The sequence below is a fragment of the Aulonocara sp. 'chitande type north' Nkhata Bay genome, linkage group LG14 (genome assembly GCF_057382095.1).
Source record: "Aulonocara sp. 'chitande type north' Nkhata Bay isolate Kocher_YH1m ecotype deep benthic linkage group LG14, A_spYH_male_GT1.1, whole genome shotgun sequence".
In the NCBI taxonomy this organism is placed as follows: domain Eukaryota; kingdom Metazoa; phylum Chordata; class Actinopteri; order Cichliformes; family Cichlidae; genus Aulonocara; species Aulonocara sp. 'chitande type north' Nkhata Bay.
Window position 1 is genome coordinate 9,302,070 of NC_141357.1, and position 24,576 is coordinate 9,326,645.

Below are 24,576 nucleotides of genomic sequence, written 5' to 3' on the forward strand. Positions count from 1 at the left end.
GTACCCATCTTTACTGGTAACATTACGGGTTGTTGTGGGAATAAAAGATGCAGGACATGCATAAAGTGGGTAATTGTGCATGTAAAATATTAATTCAATCCAGTGGAGCTACTTAACTCAAGGCATGTTTTTCATGGTTTAGTGTTAATAATTACTCTAATAAATAAACTGCTGAATCTGCCCATTGTCAAAAGTGACCAGAGCTCTCACTTAGACCAGTCGCCCCAACTTTGCTGCCTAACTGCTGCTCATCTTTGTAGTCAAGTTGATGCAGAAATGTAGGTGTATTTTTTTTTTTTGTAGATGACAAGACTTTAAAAAAAGCTTTACTTGAAGAAAAGTTGCAGGTAAACCCAAAGCAGGTTTCCTCTAAGGAATCATATCAAGTCAAGTTTTAGAGTGTTTTTAGGTACAAGTGGAGCAATGGCAGACAAGGTGACCATCAGCAATCCAGCAGACATCTCCATCATTGTTGGATATTTCATTGTGGTGATAAGTGTTGGCGTCTGGGTAAGTGTGCCTTAGAGAATTCCTGATTATTCTGATCATCTTTGATGTTTACGCACTTTTCCATGTTCCAGTCCATGTTTCGGACCAATCGTGGGACAGTTGGGGGATATTTCTTGGCCGGTCGTACCATGACCTGGTGGCCGGTGAGTTCAGTAGATACACAATAAATGTACACTTTAAACTGTTATTGGCTTAATATCTTCACTGTATTCATCAGCCAGTAATAGGCGCTGCACAGAAATACCAAAGTTTGAAGTAATTTTAAAACAATTGTGCTATACTTTGCGGTTTATCCAAAGGCGGTGTATAAATAGCCAATACATAAAAACGATACTATCGTTATTGGATTTTTAAATATTGAATCTGCATAGAATCTTTTTGCAGTATCTTAAAACATGATCAGTATATCAAATAATAATCCCCCATAAATGTGAGTGATTGTGAATGAGCACACACTCCTGCATTGAAAAATGCTAAATTTCTGAATATGAGGCTTCAACCGAACATCATCAGTTCTGAAATTGAAAATGCGCCACAAACTATTTGCATTTTGACCTGAAAACATTTGTATGTCTGAATGTGTCCATTTTTCTTTTCCTGTTGCATTCTCTCTCATTCAGTTGTATTTTTTGGCCTGAAGGTTGTGCAAAAAGGTGAGATTAATGAAGTGGCTCTCTTTCTCTGGCTAGAGCACCATGGAAACTTCTGCTCATCACAAACTGATCTGGAGCAGGTTATGTTCTGAGTTTCTAAGCTCCATGTTTTCACTGATTATTTTATTCAAAGTAAGCTCTAAGTGTTATACAGATACTCTGTTGAAGGAATAGGTTTTATACAGAACTGTGCAAAAGTCTTGAGCCACGTTTCTGGATATTTTTCTCCCAAGTCACCAGTTTTTAACATTACCTTAAGAAATAGTTTTTCAAGTTTTCTGAAGGTCTTTAAAAGTTTTTTAAATAAATTGGCTGTTCCCCCCCCCCCCGGCTCATTTTCAGTACAGTCCTTCTACTAAAATATGAATCTATGAAGCATAAAAAAGACGCTTTACTCAAGAGAGGAACCACTTTTGTATATTTAGGCATTTTGTTACTAGCAGCCTGTCATAAAGCACACCGTTTGTTTGCATTTCTTTAACCTTCTTTGTATTTTGCACAACTCTGTTGCTTCCCATATGGAAAAGATATATATAAATCTTATAAAGTTTGTATCTGTCTTGTGTGAAACTTGTATGAAAAGCATATAAGAGTGAAAACAGATATAAGAGCCCTTGAAAAATTATATAATGAAACTTGTATGTTTTGGATACTTACTAAAACAATGTATGAAAGTAATGAGAAAGTGGCCACTTTCATGAGTAAATCATGTAAGCCTTATATGATTTACTTAATCACATATAAGTTTTTACTATTTCTTTTCCATATGGGTTGTGAAGCTCGCACACAAGAATTTCACTCACATGTGCTGTACCAATGTACCTGCACATGTGATGTGACAATAAAAGTGATTTGATTTGATTTGATTTGACCTATCAGAGACGTACAGTATATCTCTGAACAGTGAGTGTCTACACTCATCTGCAAGGCATGATGGAGGCACTGTCGTGGTTTGGAGCTGGCTTTCTGTGAGTGGTTTTAGGGAATTATTAACACGAATAATATCGTCAGAGTTTAAACCAACATCCAAAACCATTTGGAAAATAACTGATTGACAACAGCTTTGTTTTTCAGAATGACAATGATCACAAACACACTGCCAGTATAGTAAAAGCATACCTGGATAGAAACTCTGTTTTTAGCTTATATATTGTTTCTATGTTTGCATGTTTTTCCATTTTCTTAGCAAATATATAAAGAAATAAAGGGTATCTCAAAACTTTAGCACAGTACTGTATATATAACTGCTGAGTCACATCCTAGTAACAACACCAAATGAAGCACAGTTATTACGTTACAGTACTGAGGAACCTGTAATGTTTAAACATATGAAGTTTAAAGTTTAACACCTCTAATGATCTCATAGAAATAAACAGCAGTGAAGAGAATATTTATTGGTTTTGCTGTTTCACTTGTAACAATCACAAATTCACATTGAAATAGTTTCTCTTGTCTTACTTGCAGTGTCAGTGTTGCGTTTTACTGTTACGTTTTCTGCGTGCTTCATAGATCTCTTTCACCTTTTCCTGTGATAGTGCCTCTGACTGGAGTAACCAGTCCATTTTGTGCGGAGGAAGAGTCGAGTAATGCATCAAGTGTATGTACAGATCCCGAAGCAGAAGTCCCGGGCATCAAAATTCATTTGATTGCATTAATTAGTATATGTTTTTTATGTAGTGCCAGATCTCAAATTTTCTCTCTCTCCCTCTCAACACCTTTGTGGCAAAAATGACCAAATATTCAATAATTTTCGTGATTTTAAGCCTTTGAAATGCCAGTTTAATTAATTTAATGATCAGTTATTTATTAAAAGCTCCTGTAATTTTGCTGGATCGGCATCTCGTGTGGTTTTTGCAGGTTGGTGCGTCTCTGTTTGCCAGCAACATCGGCAGTGGTCACTTTGTTGGTTTGGCAGGCACCGGGGCGGCTGGCGGCATCGCCGTTGGAGGGTTTGAGTGGAGTGTAACAGTCACCTTATTTGCCTACATTAGACACACTGTAAATGACAACAAGTGACTGGAAGAAGGTCTAAATATGTCGCGTGTTTTTGTGTGTTGTTCGTTTTTATGTGCCAGGCTCTGTTTATCGTGCTGCTGCTCGGCTGGCTGTTTGTACCTGTCTACCTCACAGCCGGGGTAAGAAGTTCAGCCTGTGCTGTATTTCAGGCATCATAAAGTGTAGCCATTCACTGGTGTGATGAGATGTTGTGCTGTGGCAGGTGATCACGATGCCTCAGTACCTGAAGAAGAGGTTTGGTGGGACCAGAATCAGCCTCTACCTGTCAGTTATCTCACTGTTACTGTACATTTTGACTAAGATCTCAGTAAGTGATCCCATTAGTGCACACGTGTTTTAAAAAACTGTCCCTATTGTGTGTATTTCTCTCTTCATTCAATCTCTGTCTCTCTCCAGGTGGATATGTTTTCAGGAGCAGTGTTTATCCAGCAGGCGTTAGGATGGAATATCTACGTGGCTGTCATCGCCCTTCTGTTAATAACAGCTTTGTACACTGTTACAGGTATGGTAGGATCTATACCAGGGGTGGGGGAACTCCAGGCCTCAAGGGCCGCTGTCCTGCAGGTTTTAGATGCGTCCTTGATCCAACACAGCTGATTTAAATGGCTAAATTACCTCCTCAACAAGTCTTGAAGTTCTCCAGAGGCCTGGTAATGAACTAATCATTTGATTCAGGTGTGTTGACCCAGGGTGATATCCAAAAAGTGCAGGACACCTGCCTTGAGGCCTGGAGTTCCCCACCCCTGATCTATACAGTACATGAAATAAGTATTTGATCCCCTACAACCCAGCCAGAATTATGGCTTCTAGAGATTTGGCTGTCCATCACCATATGGACAGCCTAGACCAAAGACAGACAAGACCAAAGAGTTGTAAAAGGATGTCAGGGATAGATCACGAGAAAGGAGGTGGATCAACACTGTAACGGGGAAAATTCTAATTTTTTCTTACATTTAGATTTAGGTGCTTAGGATTTCACTGTAGAGGTTTGTATAGCCTTTTGTTTTGGTCTGGTCATGCTGGAAGATGTTGCAGGCAGCAGAATGTTTTCCATGGCATCTCCAGACTCTGTCACATGTGCTCAATGTGAACCTGCTTTCATCTTTGAAGAGCACAGGGCGCCAGTGGTGAAGTTGCCAATCTTGGTGTTCTCTGGCAAATGCCAAACGACTTGCACGATGTTGGGTTCTAAGCACAACCCCCACCTGTGGTCGTTGGACCCTGATGCTACCCTCATGGAGTCATTTCTGACCGTTTGAGCAAATGCACATTTCTGGCCTGCTGGAGGTGATTTTGCAGAGGTCTGGGAATGCTCCTCCTGTTCCTCCTTGACAAAGGTGGAGATAGCGGTCCTGCTCCTGGTTTGTTGCCCTCCTCCATGTCTCCTGATGTACTGGCCTGTCTCCTGGTAGCACTTCCATGCTCTGGACACTACGCTGACAGACACAGCAAACCTTCTTGCCACAGCTCGCATTGATGTGCCATCCTGGATGACCTGTACTACCTGAGCCACTTGTGTGGGTTGTAGACTCCATCTCATGCTACCACTAGAGATAAATCACCGCCAGCATTCAAAAGTGACCAAAACATCAGCCAGAAAGCATAGGTACTGTGAAGTGGTCTGTGGTCACCACCTTTATTGGGGATGTCTTGCTAATTGCCTATAATTTCCAACTGTTGTCTGTACTTTTGCATAACAGCATGTGGAACTGATTGTCAATCAGTGTTGCTTCCTAAGTGGACATTTTGATTTCACAGAAGTGTAACTGACTTGGAGTTACATAGTGTTGTTTAAATGTTCCCTTTATTTTATTTTATTTTTTGAGCAGTGTAGCTTGACCACAGCTGACCTTGTTGTAGACTTTTTTAATAGAAAATTCCACAACAACACAAAACTCTATGGTAGGAGCTTGTTAATAATCTGAAGGCAGCTGGGACCACAGTCACTAAAAATACCATCAGTAACACTACTCTTTGGCATCAACTCAACCCACCATCCTCACTGCAGGCATGTCATGTGCCTGCCTGCTTCAAGTCCTCCACCATAATCCCTGTCCCCAAGAAACCTAGGATCACTGGACTAAATGACTACAGACCTGTGGCTCTGACATCTGTGGTCATGAAGTCATTTGAGCGCCTAGTTCTCTCCCATCTCAAGACCCTCACGGCCCCCCTCCTGGACCCCCTGCAGTTTGCATACAGAGCCAACAGGTCTGTAGACGACGCCATCAACATGGCCCTACACTTCATCCTGCAGCATCTGGACTCCCCAGGAACCTACGCCAGGATCCTGTTTGTGGACTTCAGCTCTGCCTTCAACACCATCCTTCCAGACCATCTCCGAGACAAGCTTTCCCAGATGAATGTGCCTGATCCCATCTGCCGGTGGATCACTGACTTCCTGACGGACAGGAAGCAGCACGTAAGGCTGGGAAAGAATGTCTCGGACTCCCGGACCATCAGCACCGGCTCCCCTCAGGGCTGTGTTCTTTCTCCTCTGCTCTTCTCCCTGTACACCAACTGCTGCACCTCCACCCACCAGTCTGTCAAGCTAATCAAGTTCGCAGATGACACCACCGTCATCGGGCTCATCTCGGACGGGGACGAGTCTGCCTACAGGAGGGAGGTTGAACGTCTGGTGTCTTGGTGCAGCCACAACAACCTGGTGCTAAATGCCCAGAAGACAGTGGAGATTATTGTGGACTTCAGGAAGCACACAGCCCCACTCCCCCCCATCATCCTGACTGACACCCCCATCACCTCTGTGGACTCATTCCGCTTCCTGGGTACCACCATCACCCAGGACCTGAAGTGGGAGCCCACCATCACCTCCGTCATCAAGAAAGCCCAGCAGAGGATGTACTTCCTGAGGCAGCTGAAGAAATTCAACCTGCCAACACGGACGATGATGCAATTCTACACTGCAATCATCGAGTCCATCCTCACCTCCTCCATCACCGTGTGGTACGCTGGAGCCACTATCAGGGACAAACAGAGACTGCAGCGTGTTGTGCGCTCTGCTGAGAAGGTGATTGGCTGCAGACTCCCATCTCTGCAGGACCTGTACACCTCCAGGACACTGCGGCGGGCAGCTCGGATCTCAGCTGACCCTTCTCACCCTGGACACAGTCTGTTTGACCTGCTCCCCTCAGGCAGGAGGCTCCGGTCCATTCGCACCAGAACCTCTCGCCATAAGAACAGTTTCTTCCCCTCTGCTGTTGGACACATGAACAATAACCACATGACTGTCCCCGCCACTAACACATGACCCTACGCTGTGTCACTGCATCATTTCATGTTTGGCACTGATCACCACCTGCACTCATGTATATATCTTTCTACGTAGCACTCATAATTCTTATTCTCATGTATATATCTCATGTATATCTCATGCACATATCTTTCTTTCTACATAGCACTTTAATTCTTATTGTTTGCACTGAAGCACCGCAGCAATTTCCTAATGTTGTAAACCTCAACATCTGGCAATAAACCCATTCTGATTCTGATTCTGATATTTGTAGGAAGAGAAATGCTGAGTATGACCCAAAGAAAACCATCCTCACAGTCAAGCATAGAGGGGGAAACATCAATGCTTGGGGACTGTTTTTCTGCTAAGGGTACAAGATGACTTCAGTCCATTGAAAGGTAGTGACTTTGCATATCTCCAGACCTCAATCCTGTAGAAAATCTGTGGAGCCACATGAAACTTTGAGTGGCCAAGCAGCAGCCAAGAAGCCAAAACGATTTAGAGAGTTTCCGTAAAGAGGAGTGGACCCTGCTGAGATGTGAGCCAACCTGGTGACCAAGTATAAGTTCGACAACAAGGGTCTCTTCATGCTGTACTAAGTCCTGTTTTGCTTGGGGATCAAATATCCATTTCTTCCGCTTATCCGAGGCTGGGTCGCGGGGGCAGCAGCCCAAGCAGAGAAGCCCAGACTTCCCTCTCCCCAGCCACCTCCTCCAGCTTATCCGGGGGCACACCAAGGCGTTTCCAGGCCAGCCAAGAGATATAATCTCTCCAGCGTGTCCTGGGTCTGCCCCGGGGCCTCCTCCCGGTGGGACATGCCCGGAAAACCTCATCCAGGAGGCGCCCAGGGGGCATCCTTGTCAGATGCCCGAACCACCTCAACTGGCTCCTTTCGATGTGGAGGAGCAGCGGCTCTACTCTGAGCCCCTCCCGAATGGCCGAACTTCTCACCCTATCTCTAAGGGAGAGGCCAGCCACCCTTCGGAGGAAGCTCATTTCTGTCACTTGTATCCGCGATCGCGTTCTTTCGGTCACTACCCACAGCTCGTGGCCATAGGTGAGGGTAGGGACGTAGATCGACCGGTAAATTGAGAGCTTCGCTTTTATGCTCAGCTCTCTCTTCACCACAACAGACCGGTACAGCGTCCGCATCACTGCAGCCACAGCACCAATCTGTCTGTCGATCTCCGGCTCCCTTCTCCCATCACTCGTGAACAAGACCCCGAGATACTCAAACTCCTCCACTTGGGGCAGGGTCTCGTCCCTGACCCAGAGTGGGCACCTCACCCTTTTCCGGCTGAGGACCATTTCCTCAGATTTGGAGGTGCCAATTCTCATTCCCACCACTTCACACTCGGCTGCGCACCGTTCCAAGGCAAGCTGTAGGCCATCACCTGATGAAGCCAACAGGACCACATCATCTGCGAAAAGCAGAGATGAGATCCTGAGACCACCAAAGTGAAAGCCCTCCGCCACTTGGCTACACCTAGAAATTCTGTCCATAAAAATTATGAACAGAATCAGTGACAAAGGGGAGCCCTGGCGGAGCCCATCACCCACCGGGAACGAGTCCGACTTATTGCCGGCAATGCGAACCAAGCTCTTGCAACGGTCGTATAAGGACTGAATGGCCCGTAGCAATGGGCCTCCCGGAGCACCCCCCACAGGACCCCCCGAGGGACACGGTCGAATGCCTTCTCCAAGTCCACACAACACATGTAGACTGGTTGGGCAAACTCCCATGCGCCCTCGAGTATCCTTGAGAGGATAAAGAGCTAGTCCAGTGTTCCGCGACCAGGACGAAAACCGCGAATCACTACCTTATCTTGGTGGAGGGGTTTGTGTGTTCCAGGGTTCCCAGGGGCTATGTTGTCTGGGGGCTTTTGCCCCCTGGTAGGGTCTCCCATGGCAAATTGGTCCTGGGTGAGGGACCAGACAATGAGCGATTCAGAAGACCCGTATGAAAAGACTATCGAGGGAGCAGGGTTACCGGGGCCCCACCCTGGAGCCAGGCCCAGGGAGGGTGCCCGAGGGCGAGTGTCTGGTGGCCGGGCCTTAGTCCATGGGGTCCAGCCGGGCACAGCCCGAAAAAGGGATGTGGGCCCATCTTCCTGCAGGTCCACCACCCGCAGGAGGCACTGTAGGGGTTGGGTGCAATGTGAGTCGGACGGCGGCCAGGAGCGGAGGCCCTGGCGGACCGATCCCCGGCTACCAAGACAAGACAAATATTTTTTTCACTCAAAAACATGCGAATCAATTTTTAACATTTATTTAATTTTTTAAATCTATTTTGAGTTGATATTCTGTCTCTCTCCATTAAAATGAAACTACCATAAAAATTAGAGACCATTCATTTCTTTACAAGTTAGCAAACTTCCAAATTTAGCAGGGGATGAAATAGTTATTTATTTAAGGTCTACTCCACTAACTTTACACATGTGAAACCATATAACTATTACGTTGCTATAGTGATATCACCAGGGAGACCTTGGATGTGGGAACTTGTAGTTTGTAGGATAAGCTCTGGCTTACAGAGTTTAAAAGATGAGTGCAACCACAGCGCAGAGAGAGTTTAATGAAAGGTCTTTTGCAGAATGCAATGATACTAAAATTCGCCCCATTAGACTAAAAAAATAATATCAGGGTCCTATATTCTGATTTCTTGACAACTTTACGTTGACAAAATATTGCAGAGATTTTTTCCATATCAGTGTAGTTCAGTGTGTGTGTGTGTGTGTGTGTGTGTGTGTGCGTGTGCGTGTGTGTCTTACCAGGTGGGCTGGCTGCGCTGATGTACACCGACACAGTTCAGACTTTTGTCATCATTGCTGGGGCCTTTGTCCTTACCGGCTTCTGTGAGTCCAATCTTTGCAGCACGACACAACACGCGGGTCACACCTGGGTCCCCAGCAGTTTCACAACAACAGGAAAGACGTTAACCAGGGTCTGCAATCATTGACTTCATTACAGTAGAGGTGTACAGTTTGCTGACAGTGCAGACATGCAACCCCACCACACCTTTTGCTGACTCTACAACCATTCTTTACTAAAACGTCTTGAAATCACAGTCTAGTACTGGTGTAGAATATTAACTAATCCTCTGAGCAGTTAGTGCTGCTTCAGCAGCTGACTCATGTCTTCAGTTAGGATATCAGTTTGACACAACAAGAGAGTTCTGGACTATTGAACAGTAAAAACACAACACGCTTACACACACAAGCAAGAGTCCTGTTTGAGATTTTGGGAAATTGAGTGTGTTTTAAGCATCATCAGCCTTAGAGGGAGGGGTCCTAGCACAAATTATCCTCATGCTTTCTCCTTCTCACCTCTAGCATTTGCTAAAGTCGGGGGCTACAGCGCTCTGCTTAATAAATACAGCTCCTCCACGCCGCTTAATTTCACCTCCCTGGAACCCCACCGCTACAACATCTCCCCCCACTGCTACACCCCCAGAGCGGACGCCTTCAACCTGCTGAGAGACCCAGCTGCAGGGGACCTGCCCTGGCCCGGGGTGCTGATTGGGATTCCAATAGGGGGCATCTGGTACTGGTGTACAGATCAGGTGACTTTTATATCAGTGGAAGCACTTTGGTTTGGGGAGCCAGGGAGTTCAGCCAGTTTCTAACAGCTTCAACTACCATAAAAGGTGAAATACAGCAACATATGTTGTCAGAGTTACAACTTTAAATGGCACGCTTTACCAGTATTAGTAATTTAGTTCTTAAAAATCAATAGTTAAAGACAAACTTTGTAGCCTTTCTCTCAACTTCTCTGTTTATGCAGTCAGCGGACACTACCGCTGACTCAGAGAGGCTTACTGCAGCTCACAGAAGAACCTACTTTGGGCAGCTCTTTTATTCACAGTCTTATTCCCTTCCTGGCATTACCCCAAAGGGATTCATGTCTCCACCCAGAATCTTTCGCTTGTTAGTCGAATGTGTAAATCGCTACACTGTGGAGCCAGCTGCAGCGCACATACACTGCTGTAACTGTCTTTACGATACACTGAAGTCAAGCTGATAACCTGGTACAAGGGCGCCTGTCCTCAAGGAGGAGGAGGAGGAGGAACCAATGGAGTGCAACAATACAGAAAAATAGTCTAGCTGGTGAAGGATGAAAGAAAAACACATTAGCAAACCAGTATTTCATTTGCCCCCCAGTAAAGCATCCTCACATGCTGTGTTACACTAATAAGGCCCATAAGATGCAGAATTACTGCATTAACAGTTGCTACTTTAAAGCAAATGTCTGAACCTTTAGGCACATATCGTTAGTCTGTGTCTTTCTCCAGGTGATTGTACAGCGGTGCCTCGCAGCTCGCAGCATCACAGACGTGAAGGCCGGCTGCATCATGTGCGGCTACCTCAAACTGCTGCCCATGTTCCTCATGGTGTTCCCCGGCATGATCAGCAGGATTCTCTACCCAGGTCTGTGGGCTACACTAGTAGTGGCAGGTGCACACTGCATCCTTATGAACCTGCCTGGCTCTTTTGAGACCGAATCGTCAAAAGTGACTCATCTCAAATCCAAGACCATAATTCCATTAAGCTTTTTGAACTCTCGCTTGTAAGCTTGACTTGCTGTAGGCAGGTGATGTGTCTGAACGTTGTGTGTGTGTGTTTTTATAGATGAGGTTGGCTGTGTGGTCCCTGAACTCTGCAAGAACATTTGTGGGACTGAGGTGGGCTGCTCCAATATAGCTTATCCTAAACTGGTGATATCAATAATGCCGGATGGTAAGGACACAATTATTGGCTACATTTAAAAAAAAAAAAAAAAGATGGTTATTTTTGCCTTACATGACCCCTGCTCTGCTTCCTGTCACGCTTTTGTCCAGGTTTGCGCGGTCTGATGCTGGCTGTGATGCTGGCTGCTCTCATGTCCTCTTTGGCCTCCATCTTTAACAGCAGCAGCACTTTGTTCACCATGGACATCTGGACCCGTATCAGACCACAGGCCACTGAGCGTGAGCTCATCGTCGTAGGCAGGTACAGTGCAGCATGCTTTCTGTAACATTCAATGTTACAGAAAACCAGCATAACCAAAGAGAGGTCCTTTTCTTGGACTCTGCTTGAGTAACCCTGCATTAGCCACAGTTAACATAATCGTATTTATCTTATACTGGACGGCCCTTGTGTTCATCACCCTAACCCTAGCTCCGTGTAGGCTAACTTGCTACTGATTGGCAGCCCCTCGTAAATTGAAGGTTTGGAGCCAGAGCAGCGTCCCTGAGAGGATCGTTTTAAGAATATCTGCTCTTACTTTGCTCGTCAAAATGAACTTGGAGTAGAGAAATAACCAAAAAGAACTTGTTGCACACACACTGACCTTATTATTTGAAACTATGGCCATGTTTATTATTATTAACCTTTATTTTACCAGGAAAAGTCCCATTGAGATTAAAAACCTCTTTTTCAAGGGAGTCCTGGCCAAGAGGTGACAACATGTTTAATATGAACATCTAACACTGTAATAATGTGCATGTCAGAAACTTTTGTTAAATAACAAGCAGTAGAGTTTTAAAGAATTACACTTTGCTGAAGACATCATACGAGAAGTTCTTCATTTCCTTTCCTAGGAAAGTAATATAAACAGCAGAGGTTTATAAAACTGAACTGATATGGACTGATTTACCAAACTCTCATATTTTCTCTGGTCTTTAGAGTCTGGGTTCTGTGTATTGTAGCTGTCAGTATCTGCTGGATACCGGTGGTGCAGGCGGCACAGAGCGGTCAGCTGTTTGATTACATCCAGTCCGTCTCCAGCTATCTGGCTCCCCCTATCGCCGCCGTCTTCCTCCTGGCTGTGTTTGTTAAGAGGGTCAATGAAACTGTGAGACATCGTCTGCCAACATTACAGCGATGAAACACCAGGTGTAGTCACAGTTATATGACATAACACTCATCTTCCTCCACTTGCAGGGTGCCTTCTGGGGCCTGATTTGTGGTCTGCTGATGGGTTTGTGTCGGATGTTGCTTGAGTTCTGGTTTGGTACCGGCAGCTGTATTTTCCCCTCCAGCTGCCCTTACCTGGTGTGTGGGATCCATTACCTCCACTTTGCCATTATCCTCTTCTTCTGTACCTCAGCGCTTGTGTTGCTGGTCAGTTGCTGCAGCGAGCCAATAGATGACCAGCATGTAAGTGATTTACACAGCACTGATTCACTGAGGGCCAAAATAAGGCCTTATTTATCAAATGCTTATGACAAAAACATGCCTTCCAGCTTCATCGTCTGGTGTTCAGCCTTCGTCATTCCAAAGAGGAGAGAAAAGATCTGGACTGGGAGCAAGAGGAAAAAGGGAGGAGGGCCAGGAGAGAGGCCAGCAGGAGGATGAGGGAGAATAAAAGCGATGCAGGTAAGAAACAAAGTGAAATCGCAGTGATGGAGAAAAGCAGAAGAAACACTCACTAAAGCAGCTTACAAACTATTTCTCCCTTTCAGTGGCTGAAGAGGAAGAGCAGTCTGGGATCTGCCAACTTATCAAACGGTTCTTTGGCCAGGGTGGCAGTTCCTCCCCGACCAATGACGAAGAAGAACCTGAGGAACCGGTGCAGATGCCCGACATCAGTGAGGACCCAGTGTGGAAGAACACAGTGGACGTCAACGCTCTCATCATGATGGCTGTAGCAGTTTTCATGTGGGGATACTATGCATGACAGAGTCCTTATGTTGCTTAATGAAGGTGGATTTTTAAATGTCTAGAAATAAATACAAGTGTTGCCATCTGTTGGCAAACTCTGGTCACTGCACTTAAGCTATTTTCTTTATTTTGAAGTAGTTCAAAGTAGGTGCACGTGCAAATATACAACCATGCTGCATTCTGACACAGCATGGTCCTTCTCTACTTTTGTCCAGTTTTAAAAAGCATATGTAATGCACAGTCTGAAAAATGCTTTATCAGGTTAAAATGCCATTACTGTATACGGTTACATCGTGATTCAATCACAGGTCGATCTCGAAAGGTGTGAAGATTGAATTCTAATAGAAGTTAACTCAATAAAGCCTAAAGATTTTTCTAACCTCCTCTAAAACCGTCTCAAAAAAAAAAAAAAAAAAAAAAAAGAAAATCAGTGGAATGTTTGGAGTTGCTTTATACCACCCAACAACATGTGTGCTCATACTGTGCCCATCTTCATTCCCGTTTTTCCGTTAAAAGCAGTTTCAAGGGAAGGAAAAAGGTGGTTTGTATTGTGTCCAATAATCGAGTCGGCTCTAATATTACTCCATAAATAGGCAGGGACACAGATTGACTTGTAATCGTAACTTGGCTGTTGAGACACCACACAAACCAGGTAGTGATTCCGATTTCCAGTTTTAATCATCACTTCTGTTTTTATTTAAGCAGATATTTCCCATGAGCATTGTACACATCTGGAACCCACAGAGGTCTCCCATAACTATCCAACCACCTTCCCATCTCCATGCAGAGTTTCAGCATCATTCATCACATCAGTTCTTTAATGTCCAGTCTGTCAGCTTGTGGGGAGGGGGGAGGGGGGGGGGGTCTGGGAGTGTAAAAGCAAGAGAGAGAAAGGCGGAGGCTTTTTGTTTCCCCTCCCTAAGAATGGAGAGTCAGAGCAGTCACCAGGCACTGTTCATCTTACACTCCCACTCTAAGAGTTTTGGGTGGATCCAGAAGAGCTGAATGAAGTCTGTTGAGCATCTGAAATCTAGCCACTTACAGGGTCCTGTGCGACTCCCAATACTCTTGATCATCTGTGAGGTATCTGATGCCTCAGTCTCCTGCAGGGTGGGTAAGAGGTAGGGGGGCTTTTAAGGCTGGAAGCTGGTGTAGAGAGTTTCTGCGGCGTGTGGTAGTTGGTTTAACCCACTTCAAAGCATGAATGACAGCTTTGGCAAACACTGCCCTCTGCCAGATCGGAGGACGGAGGGGGTGGAAGAAAGGAAGAGAGCTAGGGGTTAAAACAAACATAGAATACTTAAAAATAAATCTTTGCAGGTTGAGTAGGGTGACAGACTGGTACAGGGAGAACTCAGTCCTCAAAATAAAAGCAAATACAACAGCAAACAATCTGACACTGACACACACACACACACACACACACCCACACACACCCAAAAAACAGCAAAAGAAAACAAAAAAATAAAAACAAAAAAACAGCAAACAACCAAGTCAATCAAACCATACAAAAGTGACATCAGGCCTTTCCAAAGTGACATCAAGTTTCTCCCCCCCCCCCAATTCAATCCCCCTGAACTTAATCAGGTTCATCTCCCATGATTCTCTGTAAACCAGAAAGTTCTCAGTGGCTCCTCTTTATGGCTGGTCAGCAAGGTTAGGGTCCAATCTGAAACTATGACACGGCCCCAAAATCTCAGTCTCAGCCAGTGTGCAGAGACTGTGCCTGTAATTAACCAATGGCTATTTCAGAATTAACATCAGTGACACAGGCAATGATTTCAGCAGCATTATCAGGGGACTGATCGACGTGTACAACATTACAGCACATTCAGAAAATAGAAATGCATGGTGCAGGACAGGTACAAATGGCAACCTTGTACAACGGAAAAGAAAAAAAATCAAGTTTGCTTTATACAATCACATTTCTATATTAATGCTGAACATTCCACCACTGAAAAGTTTTACATCTGTTGGACTCGGTACAGCTCATTCCTTGAAGCACCATTGTACAGCAAACATGGAAGTTTGTGATACGACACAGAAACATAGAACAAGTTCTGGGAATAATAATAATAATAATAATAATAATAAGCAGGCTCTAGGGCATTACATTTTTATGCGTCACTTTATGAATGCTAATCTCAATCAAATACACTGCAAAGTTTTCACATGTATTACCTAACAACCATGTGCAGAGTTAGACAAGAACCCGAATGATTAAGAGGCAGAAAAAGGGTTGAATAACAGCAGCAGTAGGGGACCCAACCCTGGTATGGAAACTTTTCAAAGTGACCACTCTGGAGCACAGTGGGGGAGAGAGGGATTCTGGAGGGCTTCAAAAAACAAAAACAAACAAGGCAAGGAGAGTGACACACCTCTCTTCCTTCTTTACCACTGAAACACCTCCTACTGAGGGCAGGTATGAGGAAGGAGTGCTGCAGCAAAGAAAAACAAAACAGTCCTGGAGTGCTGATCCTCTCTGTTCCTGTTTGTCCTCTGATCAGATGAGAGTGGGAAAGAAGGAGGTGCACAGAATGAGATGAGAGTTGGTATATGTGAGGTGTGCCCTTTCTTCTCTACCTAGCTTCCTCCCTTCTGTCTTCCCGCTTGGTGCGGATGGGTTGAGAGCCATCAGCAGGCTGCTGGACCCAGTTGTTATCATGGAGTCCAACACGGCAGCCTGGCGTGTCCTTATCTGTACGCCGGCAGCACATCCAGTAGGAACGTCCATAAGGCAGGTCATGGTGGTAAGGTTTGGGGTGCCAACGGCACAAAGAAACATCCCCGCGCTCATATTGTCGCTTACACTGCTTGCAGGGGTCATCTCTATAGAGAGGGTCTTGATTCCACTGTGAATCCACAGCCCGCACCCCATATGTCTCAATCAATACCTTGAAGTAGTGGCAGGTGCACTTGAGGGCTGCCAGCGAGCGCGTTGGCAGGTAGCTGAAGATGTTGACCATGATGTGGTCAGGGAGCAGTAGCATGTACTGTCGAGGTTCAAGGAGTCGCTGAATCTGAAAGCGGATCTCCAGGAAGTCATGGGAAACATGACGGTAGAGGCGACACAGTGAAGGGTCTGAACAGTCTTCTCCAACGCTAGGAGAGTCTGGTCGGGTCACCCGCTCCCCTGAGCCCACTGCCACCCCTGCCCCAGGACTGTTGTTGTTGGCGCAGTCCAAAGAGCACATTCCTGACCCACTGACAGGGCCCGTTCCTTTTACATCCTCCTCCTCAGCCCGAGGGGGCTGAAGGAAAAAGAGCTGTCCAGGAGGGGGATCGTCACATGAGGGATCAGTAGAGTTTCCAACACCCCCACTGCCCCCTCCCCCATTAGGCATAGCAAAACATACAGTCTCCTCCTGCACATTCTCTGTACTGTCCTTGCCATAAAACACACACTGATCCACAGCACCTGTCACCACCACCTCCACATGGAAACCAGTCACTCGCTCCCTTCCTACACCTACAGCCTTCTTCTCCCCAGAAGAGAGCTCCTGGGTTGGGTCTGGGCTGCCACAGGCCGGCCTGTCAGGGTGATGGAGGTCTCCATCTGGTTTCGGGGTAGCAGTTGTGGCAGCAAGCAGCAGACTACTAGGGTCTCTTGATGAGGGACTGACAAGCTGGTATAGGTCACAGGTAATTTTCTCTTTGGCCCTGGCTGCTGCCTGATTACTCCCACCACCACAGCTCATAAACATACAGCGGGACCTGCCAGCTGGCTCCAGTTGAGACCGTGGGTCCAGATTTGACACTCTGAAAGCTATCCTAACCTCACCATGACTGTGGCTGGGGGGTGGAGGAGGTGTTACCGTACCAGACTCACCTCCTCTCCTACACTCCCTTCCCCTGTCTTGATTACAGGACTCTATTCCAGAACCAGGGCCCAGATGAAGCTGATTCTCCAGGTTCTGGGACTCAAAGTGCGCAATGGCCTGGGCAACCCTGAATGACTCCTGCTGCTGCTCCTCAAGCTGCTGGTCTGTCTGGATGGGAGACGACGACTTCTGGACCTCTTTGGAGGGTTGACCACTGGAACTGTCTGACACAAAAACCATAGGAGAGGGGTCTGACACTGTGCCCCGCAGGAGAGTGTGCTGGTGGTGGGTAAGGCCCGGGCTCTGTGTGGTAATAGAGGGCTGGTGGTGGTGTTGGTTACCATGAACACCCACAATCCCTTGAAGGGCCATGGCAGTCCTCTGCTCAACCAAGGCAACCATCTCTGCGACTGAAAGCAGGTCCGTTTCATTCACCCCTCCCAGCTGTGGTTCATCAGGGCTGGGAGGTGTAAGGGAGGGGTCATTGCTGAGAAGTGACTCTGAAGCTTGGGAGCGTGTTGGAGGGTCATAGGATGAACATCGCCTCCGCCTTTTGGCTTTACTGCAGTCAGTCGCCCAGTTACCTTTGACCTGTTTTAAAAAAAAAAAAAAATGCATTTAGGTCTTTGTCTCAATTCTAACTAAAATATCTTACAAAAACAATTATATAACTACAAAATAAATAAATACAATGCTTCTTTACGGTTTCACCTCCTTACCTTCATTGCACTGGGTCTAGGCTGTCCAGCTCCACTGAACTGGTGCGCAACAAAGAAGGCAATCTTCTCCTTGGTATTACCTGGCTTAATAACATACCAGGTGTCTAACAAAACACGGCCATCTTCCATCTGGGACCCAGAGGAGGGTGGTGTAGGAGGGGCTGAAGGGGGTTGAGTGGCTTGGTTCTGTGTGAGGGAGCTGGAGTCAAGCTCAGGTTCAGGTGGAGTGTTCTCTGAACCCACACCCTCCTCTTCTCCATTCTGCTCCTGCACCCCCACTATCATCCCTACATCTTCATTTCTGGCACCTGAAGAGGGCTCAGACTTGCAGAGGGAGGGGGACCCTGCCACACCACCACTACCTCCACCACTCCCCCCTGAGCCTGGATTCCTAGCTTTGTTCTGGGAGTAGGTGCCAAAGGGGCGTGGGCACCACAGCCGGATGTGGGAGAAGGTGTCTCGGTCCATCAGGATGCGGACCACCGTGGCATATCGGCATCTACACTGGCCAGCAAACACCCGGAGCTCTCATTGTCGGCTCCCTGTCCTAGAGCCAACCTGATGGGCGCTGGGCATACAACCTACAACGACAGGATAGAGGGAAAAGGAAGTAGAAGAGGAAAGAAGAAGAGAAAAAGTTAAACTGCAGTTCGCCAGTGTTCATCAGTGCTGAGATCAAGTCAGATAATCAATGGCCAACTAGGGCTGTCCTCAACAGCTGCTGTGAAGTATTCACAGAGTTCACATTCAGCGCCGCTAAAGGGGTGAGAACAGAACAATCATCCTACTGCTGTTGGACTAATCACAACTGGTCTGCCTCCTACTCTGGCCAAACCTGATTAAGCGGTTACATTTGCTACTGTGCACCAAGATCATCTCACTTGCTTTGGAGCCTCTAAAATCGAATTAAAGGGATTCCATTTCAGGTTTGGGGTCTGTGGCCTGCAGATGAAAGGGATGAAAGACAGAACACAAAAGAGCCAAATGGACGCTCCTCTCTCTCCCCCGCTCCCTCTGCATCTCCAGGCTTCAAAGAGGACTTGATAGAAGGCAAAACAGGGAGGAGCATGCAGGCATATGATGGATCTATTTTTAGCAAACAGCAGAGAAGGCGGGTTAGTAGTGAAACTGTTGTAGTCCTTTTCCCTGTCCTCACCCTTTTCTCCCTGCCAAGGAGCGTATGCTGCAGGCTAAGAGGGAAAGCCTTTAGTCCACCCAGCATGCTTTGCATCAGCAGCTATGCCAGCTGTATGGACTGCCAGGAACGTGCCGGCACACTTAAAGAACAAGTGGCAACAGAGCAACATGTTCGGCACACTGCTAACCTGAAAGTGTCCATGACATCTGAGAACAGCTTGAATAATTACACCTCATCTGTCAGTCGTAAGCAATATGTTTAAACTGTTAAAGCAGACCTGAATGTAACCACAGAAATACAGATGTAAAAACTGACCACCCACCCCAGCTTAAATGTAGTTTGAATCATGTTTGATTCGTTCATGGCAATATTTTGTTAAAAACGACTGTCAGACTATGTTGACGGGGACATCCTGACCCCTATATAAATAATGTGAAGACTCTAAAGATTAGTCGACTAATCTAATAGTTAACATGTCGTTTGAAGCTTTGTAAGATCCCAAAAGACGCAAGAATAAGTAGGATTGAAGAGTAATAACGATATATAAGAGCAGACGCATGCTGGTGCAATAAGCTGTACGTTTTACGCCCAATGGACGCAGGATCTGATTAGTCGACTAATCGCAAAAATAATCGGTGACTAGTTGACTATCAAAATAATCGTTTGTGACAGCCCTACACTGCATGAGAAGTTTTTACAGCCATGGCAAGATGAGACAACAGCAGTAACAACTGCTCGCTGTGTTGAACACCATGTTGACATGTCTAGTTGTCATACTATAAATGATATCAACAACTGAGCCCTCTCTTGCTTCTTGTGTGGCGTGTCTGCTCAGATCTCGCTCCAGTGAGGTTTTCACAAAAAGCAGTTTTGTTTATCTGTAATTAACTTTCTGTGTTTAACTTTTGATTGACTGCTACAGTACCCGTTTGGTGCTGAAGTTCATCTACGTCATACACTGTTCTCCTGAGGTTGCATCCACCCTTTTTCATTCAGTTATGATTAATGTTTCTTGCGATTTCCTCCACCCATTCTTAGAAAGGGTGACAGGGGACATTATTCTACTACAGGCCATAATAAATATTCCCAGATAGAACAAGTTGGCACTGTGCAAAAGCTGGTGATCATCTATGTATTGTAATCCCAACTGCTAAGGAGAAATGGCCATGTAAGTTCATACAGGGTGTGTTTTAATGGATCACATAAACTAGAGTGGTTGGCAGTTCTCGAACCTACCTTGCCTGATAACACAGCTAATTGAAGACCTGTTTACTGTATGACTGTTTTTTACCAAACCCTGCTTTCCATTTTCGTTGGTTGTGCCTCTCGTCTGACACACTGGATGGGTGGTGCTTTGTACATTTGGACTAATGGAATAGCTCAGAGAGGTGCAAAAACCAAACACCACCCACACAGTGTGGTGAACCAATTCAAACGCTTCCTCTATAATCACACAGCAACAACACGGCTAAGAGCTGAGATTATACTGTTGTGAGGAATATAAAAAAAAAAAGAAAAAAAGAAAAAGAAGCTAGCGAGCCCTTTTTCCTGCCTCGCTCCACGACCCCTTACAGATGTCTATTGAACGCTTTTATTCTCGGCCTCCTTTTTATCCATTTCTCTCTCCCTATTCTCACTGCAAGCAATCCATCTTTCATACCTTACTGGATGGCATAACAAGAGGGGTCAGAAGAGAGAATGCCTGCCCACAGCAGCAATCTATTATGAAGTCTCTCACACGCAACACATCAGCCACTTTAAACTGCAGACCAGACTTTATAGCACCTACATTCCTGTAAATATAAAAATGGCAAATAAAAAATAAAAATCTAAAAACATTTTTTAAATACAAAAAACCCCACACACAACCAACAAAAACAAAAAACAGTCACATTTTTATTTTTGTATTTTCCTTGTACTTTCCTACCTATAAGGAAACTAACAAAAAACAGAATTAAAAGAAGGTTGGAGAAAACCCTCTTTCTCTATTCGTGGATGTGTTGGCACTGGCAAAGAACAAAACTGCTCAGTTCTATGAAAATCTGGCAAGCAGTGGGACTCAGCCAGGTTGCTCCTCTGGGTTTTAGCAAGTCTATTCTTTTACTTCCTGCTCTCTGTATTCACTCACTGTATTCTCCGTTTCCATAAAGCTTAACAGGCAGCTCCACTGATATTGCATAACTCCTTGCATCTGTTGTCAGATGACTGACTAATAGTACATCAGAACACGAATGCAACCAGACAGCCCAGGTGAACAGCAATTTCCAGTCTGTGTATGCTAAATAAGTATACATTTAAATGACAACGCATTAGTTGTTTGACCAGTTTAACTCTTCCTTTAAGGAGACATAGAGATATGAAGGTGATTCATTTCGTTATGACGGTGATTTAGTCAATTATGAAACTCTGAAGTTAACCTGTCATCTTAACTATTCCAGGGGTGTAACAATTGTGACACAAACTGCAAATGACACACTGAATCGTATTTCAACATCCTCAAATGATCATGCCCCATGATTATTGCCCTTCTGAGTCTACATTTGTGTTATTAAGCCACATTACAGTGCACTGCAGTACAATGCAGAACACTCATAAAAATTTATTCACAACTCAACTATGAGTATGCACAAAGAAAAGAACTTACACATTTATTCTGTTATGCTGTGGATCAAGATGTAAAAATGTATAAATCTCAAATGTTATTGGCTGTGCTATACACCTATTTTTAGCTTTAAAAGTAGTCTTTTTGCCACACTACTAATGAGAGGCAAAAGCACATCAGTTTATACAAGAAAAGCACACCAATATATACTGCTGCAGCTATTTATAGCACTCACTACAAGCCATCCTCAATAATTATCACCACCACAAGAATAAGAAGCAGCAGCAGCTGTCTAATAAACCTAAATTCACAATATGTTATTTGTAATATTTGTAATGAACTTTGTGAATAGCAAGTTGTATGTTGGTTTATTTAGCCATGTTTGTAAAAACTAACAGTGATAAATATGATGATTAAAAATTCATCTTAAAATCAGTTTGCTCAAAAAAAACAAACAAACAAACAAACAAACAAACAAACGTATATGCGTGGACTTGTGTATACTTGAGGTCTGCACATAAAGAGCATGTGTGAGAGAAGGTGTACTCCTGTTTTGTTTTTATACAAAGCTAGACAAAGCTGGAGATTAATTTCTCTTTCAGTTATAATATTTTGTACTAGACTGACCAGCAATTGAAAGTTATTCCCTATTCATTAGAGCCAGTTGCTGCGAATAAAAGCTTGGGTTTACGCATCCTGTAACAAACTAATCCCTCCAAACCTGTCCCAACAAATGTAGCGACTGATACCACCAATTTATTTAACTGTGCGTTTACATACACAAACTGCCAAATAAACAAAAAAGAATAAAAACAACAATAATGACTTAGCGCATGTAGAAAGTACACACCGAACTCCACAGCCTAGATGCAAACACCACGTATGACATGGACAATATGAGCTACTGCCCCATCTCATGCAATGATGGTGCTACTGAAGCCTACTGAAGAAATGTCAACTACACAACTGCAAAAGCAAATGTTTTACACAATATAGCTCCACACAACACATATAAAAAGGTATTTATTTGCTCGCAAAATCCTGCTGTTAGAACAAATTTGCAGGTTTGACCTTTTACATCAAAACTCCATTTCTGCTGGAGGGACTCATTTCCCTATACAAATGAAGAGCAGTTTCACTCTCACCAGGTGAGCACAGTTCTGAACACACAGTGTACTACATCCCTGTAAACTCTAATTTAAGGTTTAACGAGGCGGATTAGCAGATGCTGAACCAAAGCATTTAACTTAAGATGGTGTTGCTGTTTTTCCCTTTAAGACTGTCAGCTCCTGGTCTAATGCCATCTTTGCAAAGAAGTCAGCCTGAATAACACTGAGTGAGAGTAACTCAAACTCCTTCCAACCACCCTCTAGCTCTCCCGCTCTCTTTTTCACAGCATTTCAGCCAGACGGGCAAAAGCTGACGAATGATGGGACCCAAGCATGCCAAAAAGCCTTAGCTCAATCTCCCTCCCTGCATGAAGACAATGCAACAGACGAGCAGCCAGCAGGCCAGCTTTGCTGCAAACTGTCAACACAACAATAGGGCAGAGCGCACTGCTCCAGCAGTCTGCCCAGGAACATTACGTGAGAGCAGGCTTTCTGTCTGGACACCTGGGGAGTGTGGCTGAGTAGACTGCAGGACTCACTGCGTCTGTGTGTGTCTGCACGTTTGTGCTGAAACATCACAAATTAGACTGTGATGCAAGTTTTGATTCAATCACAAAGGCCACTGTGTCAACAGTGTTATCCAACTGAACATCTGAAAGGAGGAGGGCAAATCAAACACTCGCAAACAAAATCACATCAAACTGAACTCCGTGTAAGATTGACTTTTTAAAATAGAGTATTATGCTACAGTCACAAAAACAGATTTCCTTTAGACTTCTTCATATGGGCTTATAAACAAACAACATTATACGAAAGAGAAGTTTATTTTATTTTCTATCGCAGTGCATACATCTAGATATTTGTGCCACGGAGTATTTAGTCTTCGCTCTCGGAGGCCTGCAGGTTATCCCTTACCTTTCCTAGTTGTGTTTAAGGTAACCAAACAACTCCGAAAACTAGCTGAAATACTGCCAACCTCTCCACACTCTCAACCAACAAGTGTGGCATCACAAAACACCATCCAGAAACAAATACTCTTATTTGTTGTTGTTATTATTGTAATCATTTGATGCTCGTTATCATCTCAATGTCTTTGGGAATCCAGTAGCTGGCTGAGAAAGTAGCAAACAGTTAGCTTACACAGCGGCATAGTAACGTAAAAATTCCCATCACCTTATTGGCCAAGTTTCCAACACTTTAATAATTAACATAACCTAACGTCGAGGGTAACCTAAAAAATCTTCTACAGACTTGAATACTTCATATAGATTATTAATGAGTAGTCGCACATAGCAAACAGGTCGGTTAGTAGCTACCAAGGTTGCTAGCTGAATAGCACAACTTACCTGCATAATAACATGACAGCGCTTGCTAGCAAGCTACGATTTTTTTTAAAAAGACCCCGAGCGTTGTATTTTGGCAGCTGGCTTACCTCAGTGGTTTTAACTGAAGCAGACAACCTTCTTAACCAACAGGCTGTCGATGACAAGTGTCTCCTCGCTGAATTTCGCTCCAACCAGTCTGTCTGGTCAAATGCAGGTGACACGAGTTAACTATCCGTGTCCACGTAGCTAAGCTAGCTCACTCACAGGCTAACGTCGTCATTAGCCAGCAGCTACTTTCTATTTATCAACCTTGTCTTAGTAGTGGCAGCCAACGAGGATGGCGTGATTGTCAGCTCTCTGGACACAGTCTAGCTGACTGTAGGCCTTGTTAGGAATATCAACAGCCGCTCGACCACTATCTATTTAGAAGTGACACAAGCTTTTACGGTATGTTCTCGGGGATACCAAAATAATCAGTGTCAAAACGGCGAGATGAGGAAGGCCATCTTGTTGACAAGCAGCTGCATAAGACCCGCAGCCAATAGCGATGCAGAGTCGGTGGTGTGCCCATATATGGCGTATGCACAGCTCCCTCCCTCTGCCGCCCCCTGCACCCCCCCGCTCCATCCACGCTCTCTACACTGGACCACACTGTAAAAACGCAACATCAAAAGGTCACTGTGTCAAAGACAGGTGGGAAAATCCATATAGGCACATTTCCACTCATTCCACACCAGCGTGACGTTCACCGTGACGAGCACTCTGCACCTTTTCTATACTTTCTGTGACTTA

General features: G+C 44.9%; 2 protein-coding genes across 2 annotated transcripts; one reads left to right on the forward strand and one right to left on the reverse strand.

Annotated features, from left to right (window-relative positions):
- Positions 1-13: 13 nt before the first annotated feature.
- On the forward strand, positions 14-13,179 carry slc5a2 (solute carrier family 5 member 2). Its single transcript, XM_086260841.1, has 15 exons — positions 14-510; positions 582-653; positions 3,021-3,125; positions 3,239-3,298; positions 3,382-3,486; positions 3,576-3,681; positions 9,204-9,284; positions 9,762-9,991; positions 10,721-10,856; positions 11,058-11,165; positions 11,267-11,417; positions 12,093-12,261; positions 12,351-12,566; positions 12,653-12,785; positions 12,872-13,179. The coding sequence occupies exons 1-15, from the start codon at positions 424-426 to the stop codon at positions 13,084-13,086; spliced, it is 1,974 nt and encodes a 657-aa protein (XP_086116967.1). The 5' UTR covers positions 14-423; the 3' UTR covers positions 13,087-13,179.
- fbxo46 (F-box protein 46) lies at positions 13,051-24,313 on the reverse strand. Its single transcript, XM_086260840.1, has 3 exons — positions 23,892-24,313; positions 17,611-18,191; positions 13,051-17,482 (listed from the first exon to the last, which is right to left on the reverse strand). The coding sequence occupies exons 2-3, from the start codon at positions 18,076-18,078 to the stop codon at positions 15,650-15,652; spliced, it is 2,301 nt and encodes a 766-aa protein (XP_086116966.1). The 5' UTR covers positions 18,079-18,191; positions 23,892-24,313; the 3' UTR covers positions 13,051-15,649.
- Positions 24,314-24,576: the final 263 nt, after the last annotated feature.

Bases quoted from the DNA above. Each gene is read 5' to 3' on its own strand.
- slc5a2 (XM_086260841.1), top strand. From the start codon at position 424: ATGGCAGACAAGGTGACCATCAGCAATCCAGCAGACATCTCCATCATT. The intron at 3,126-3,238 runs GTAACAGTCACC...TTTATGTGCCAG, and splicing joins TTGGAGGGTTTGAGTGGAGT to GCTCTGTTTATCGTGCTGCT. The intron at 12,262-12,350 runs GTGAGACATCGT...CTCCACTTGCAG, and splicing joins TTAAGAGGGTCAATGAAACT to GGTGCCTTCTGGGGCCTGAT.
- fbxo46 (XM_086260840.1), bottom strand. From the start codon at position 18,078: ATGGACCGAGACACCTTCTCCCACATCCGGCTGTGGTGCCCACGCCCC. The intron at 17,483-17,610 runs GTAAGGAGGTGA...TTTTTAAAACAG, and splicing joins CTAGACCCAGTGCAATGAAG to GTCAAAGGTAACTGGGCGAC.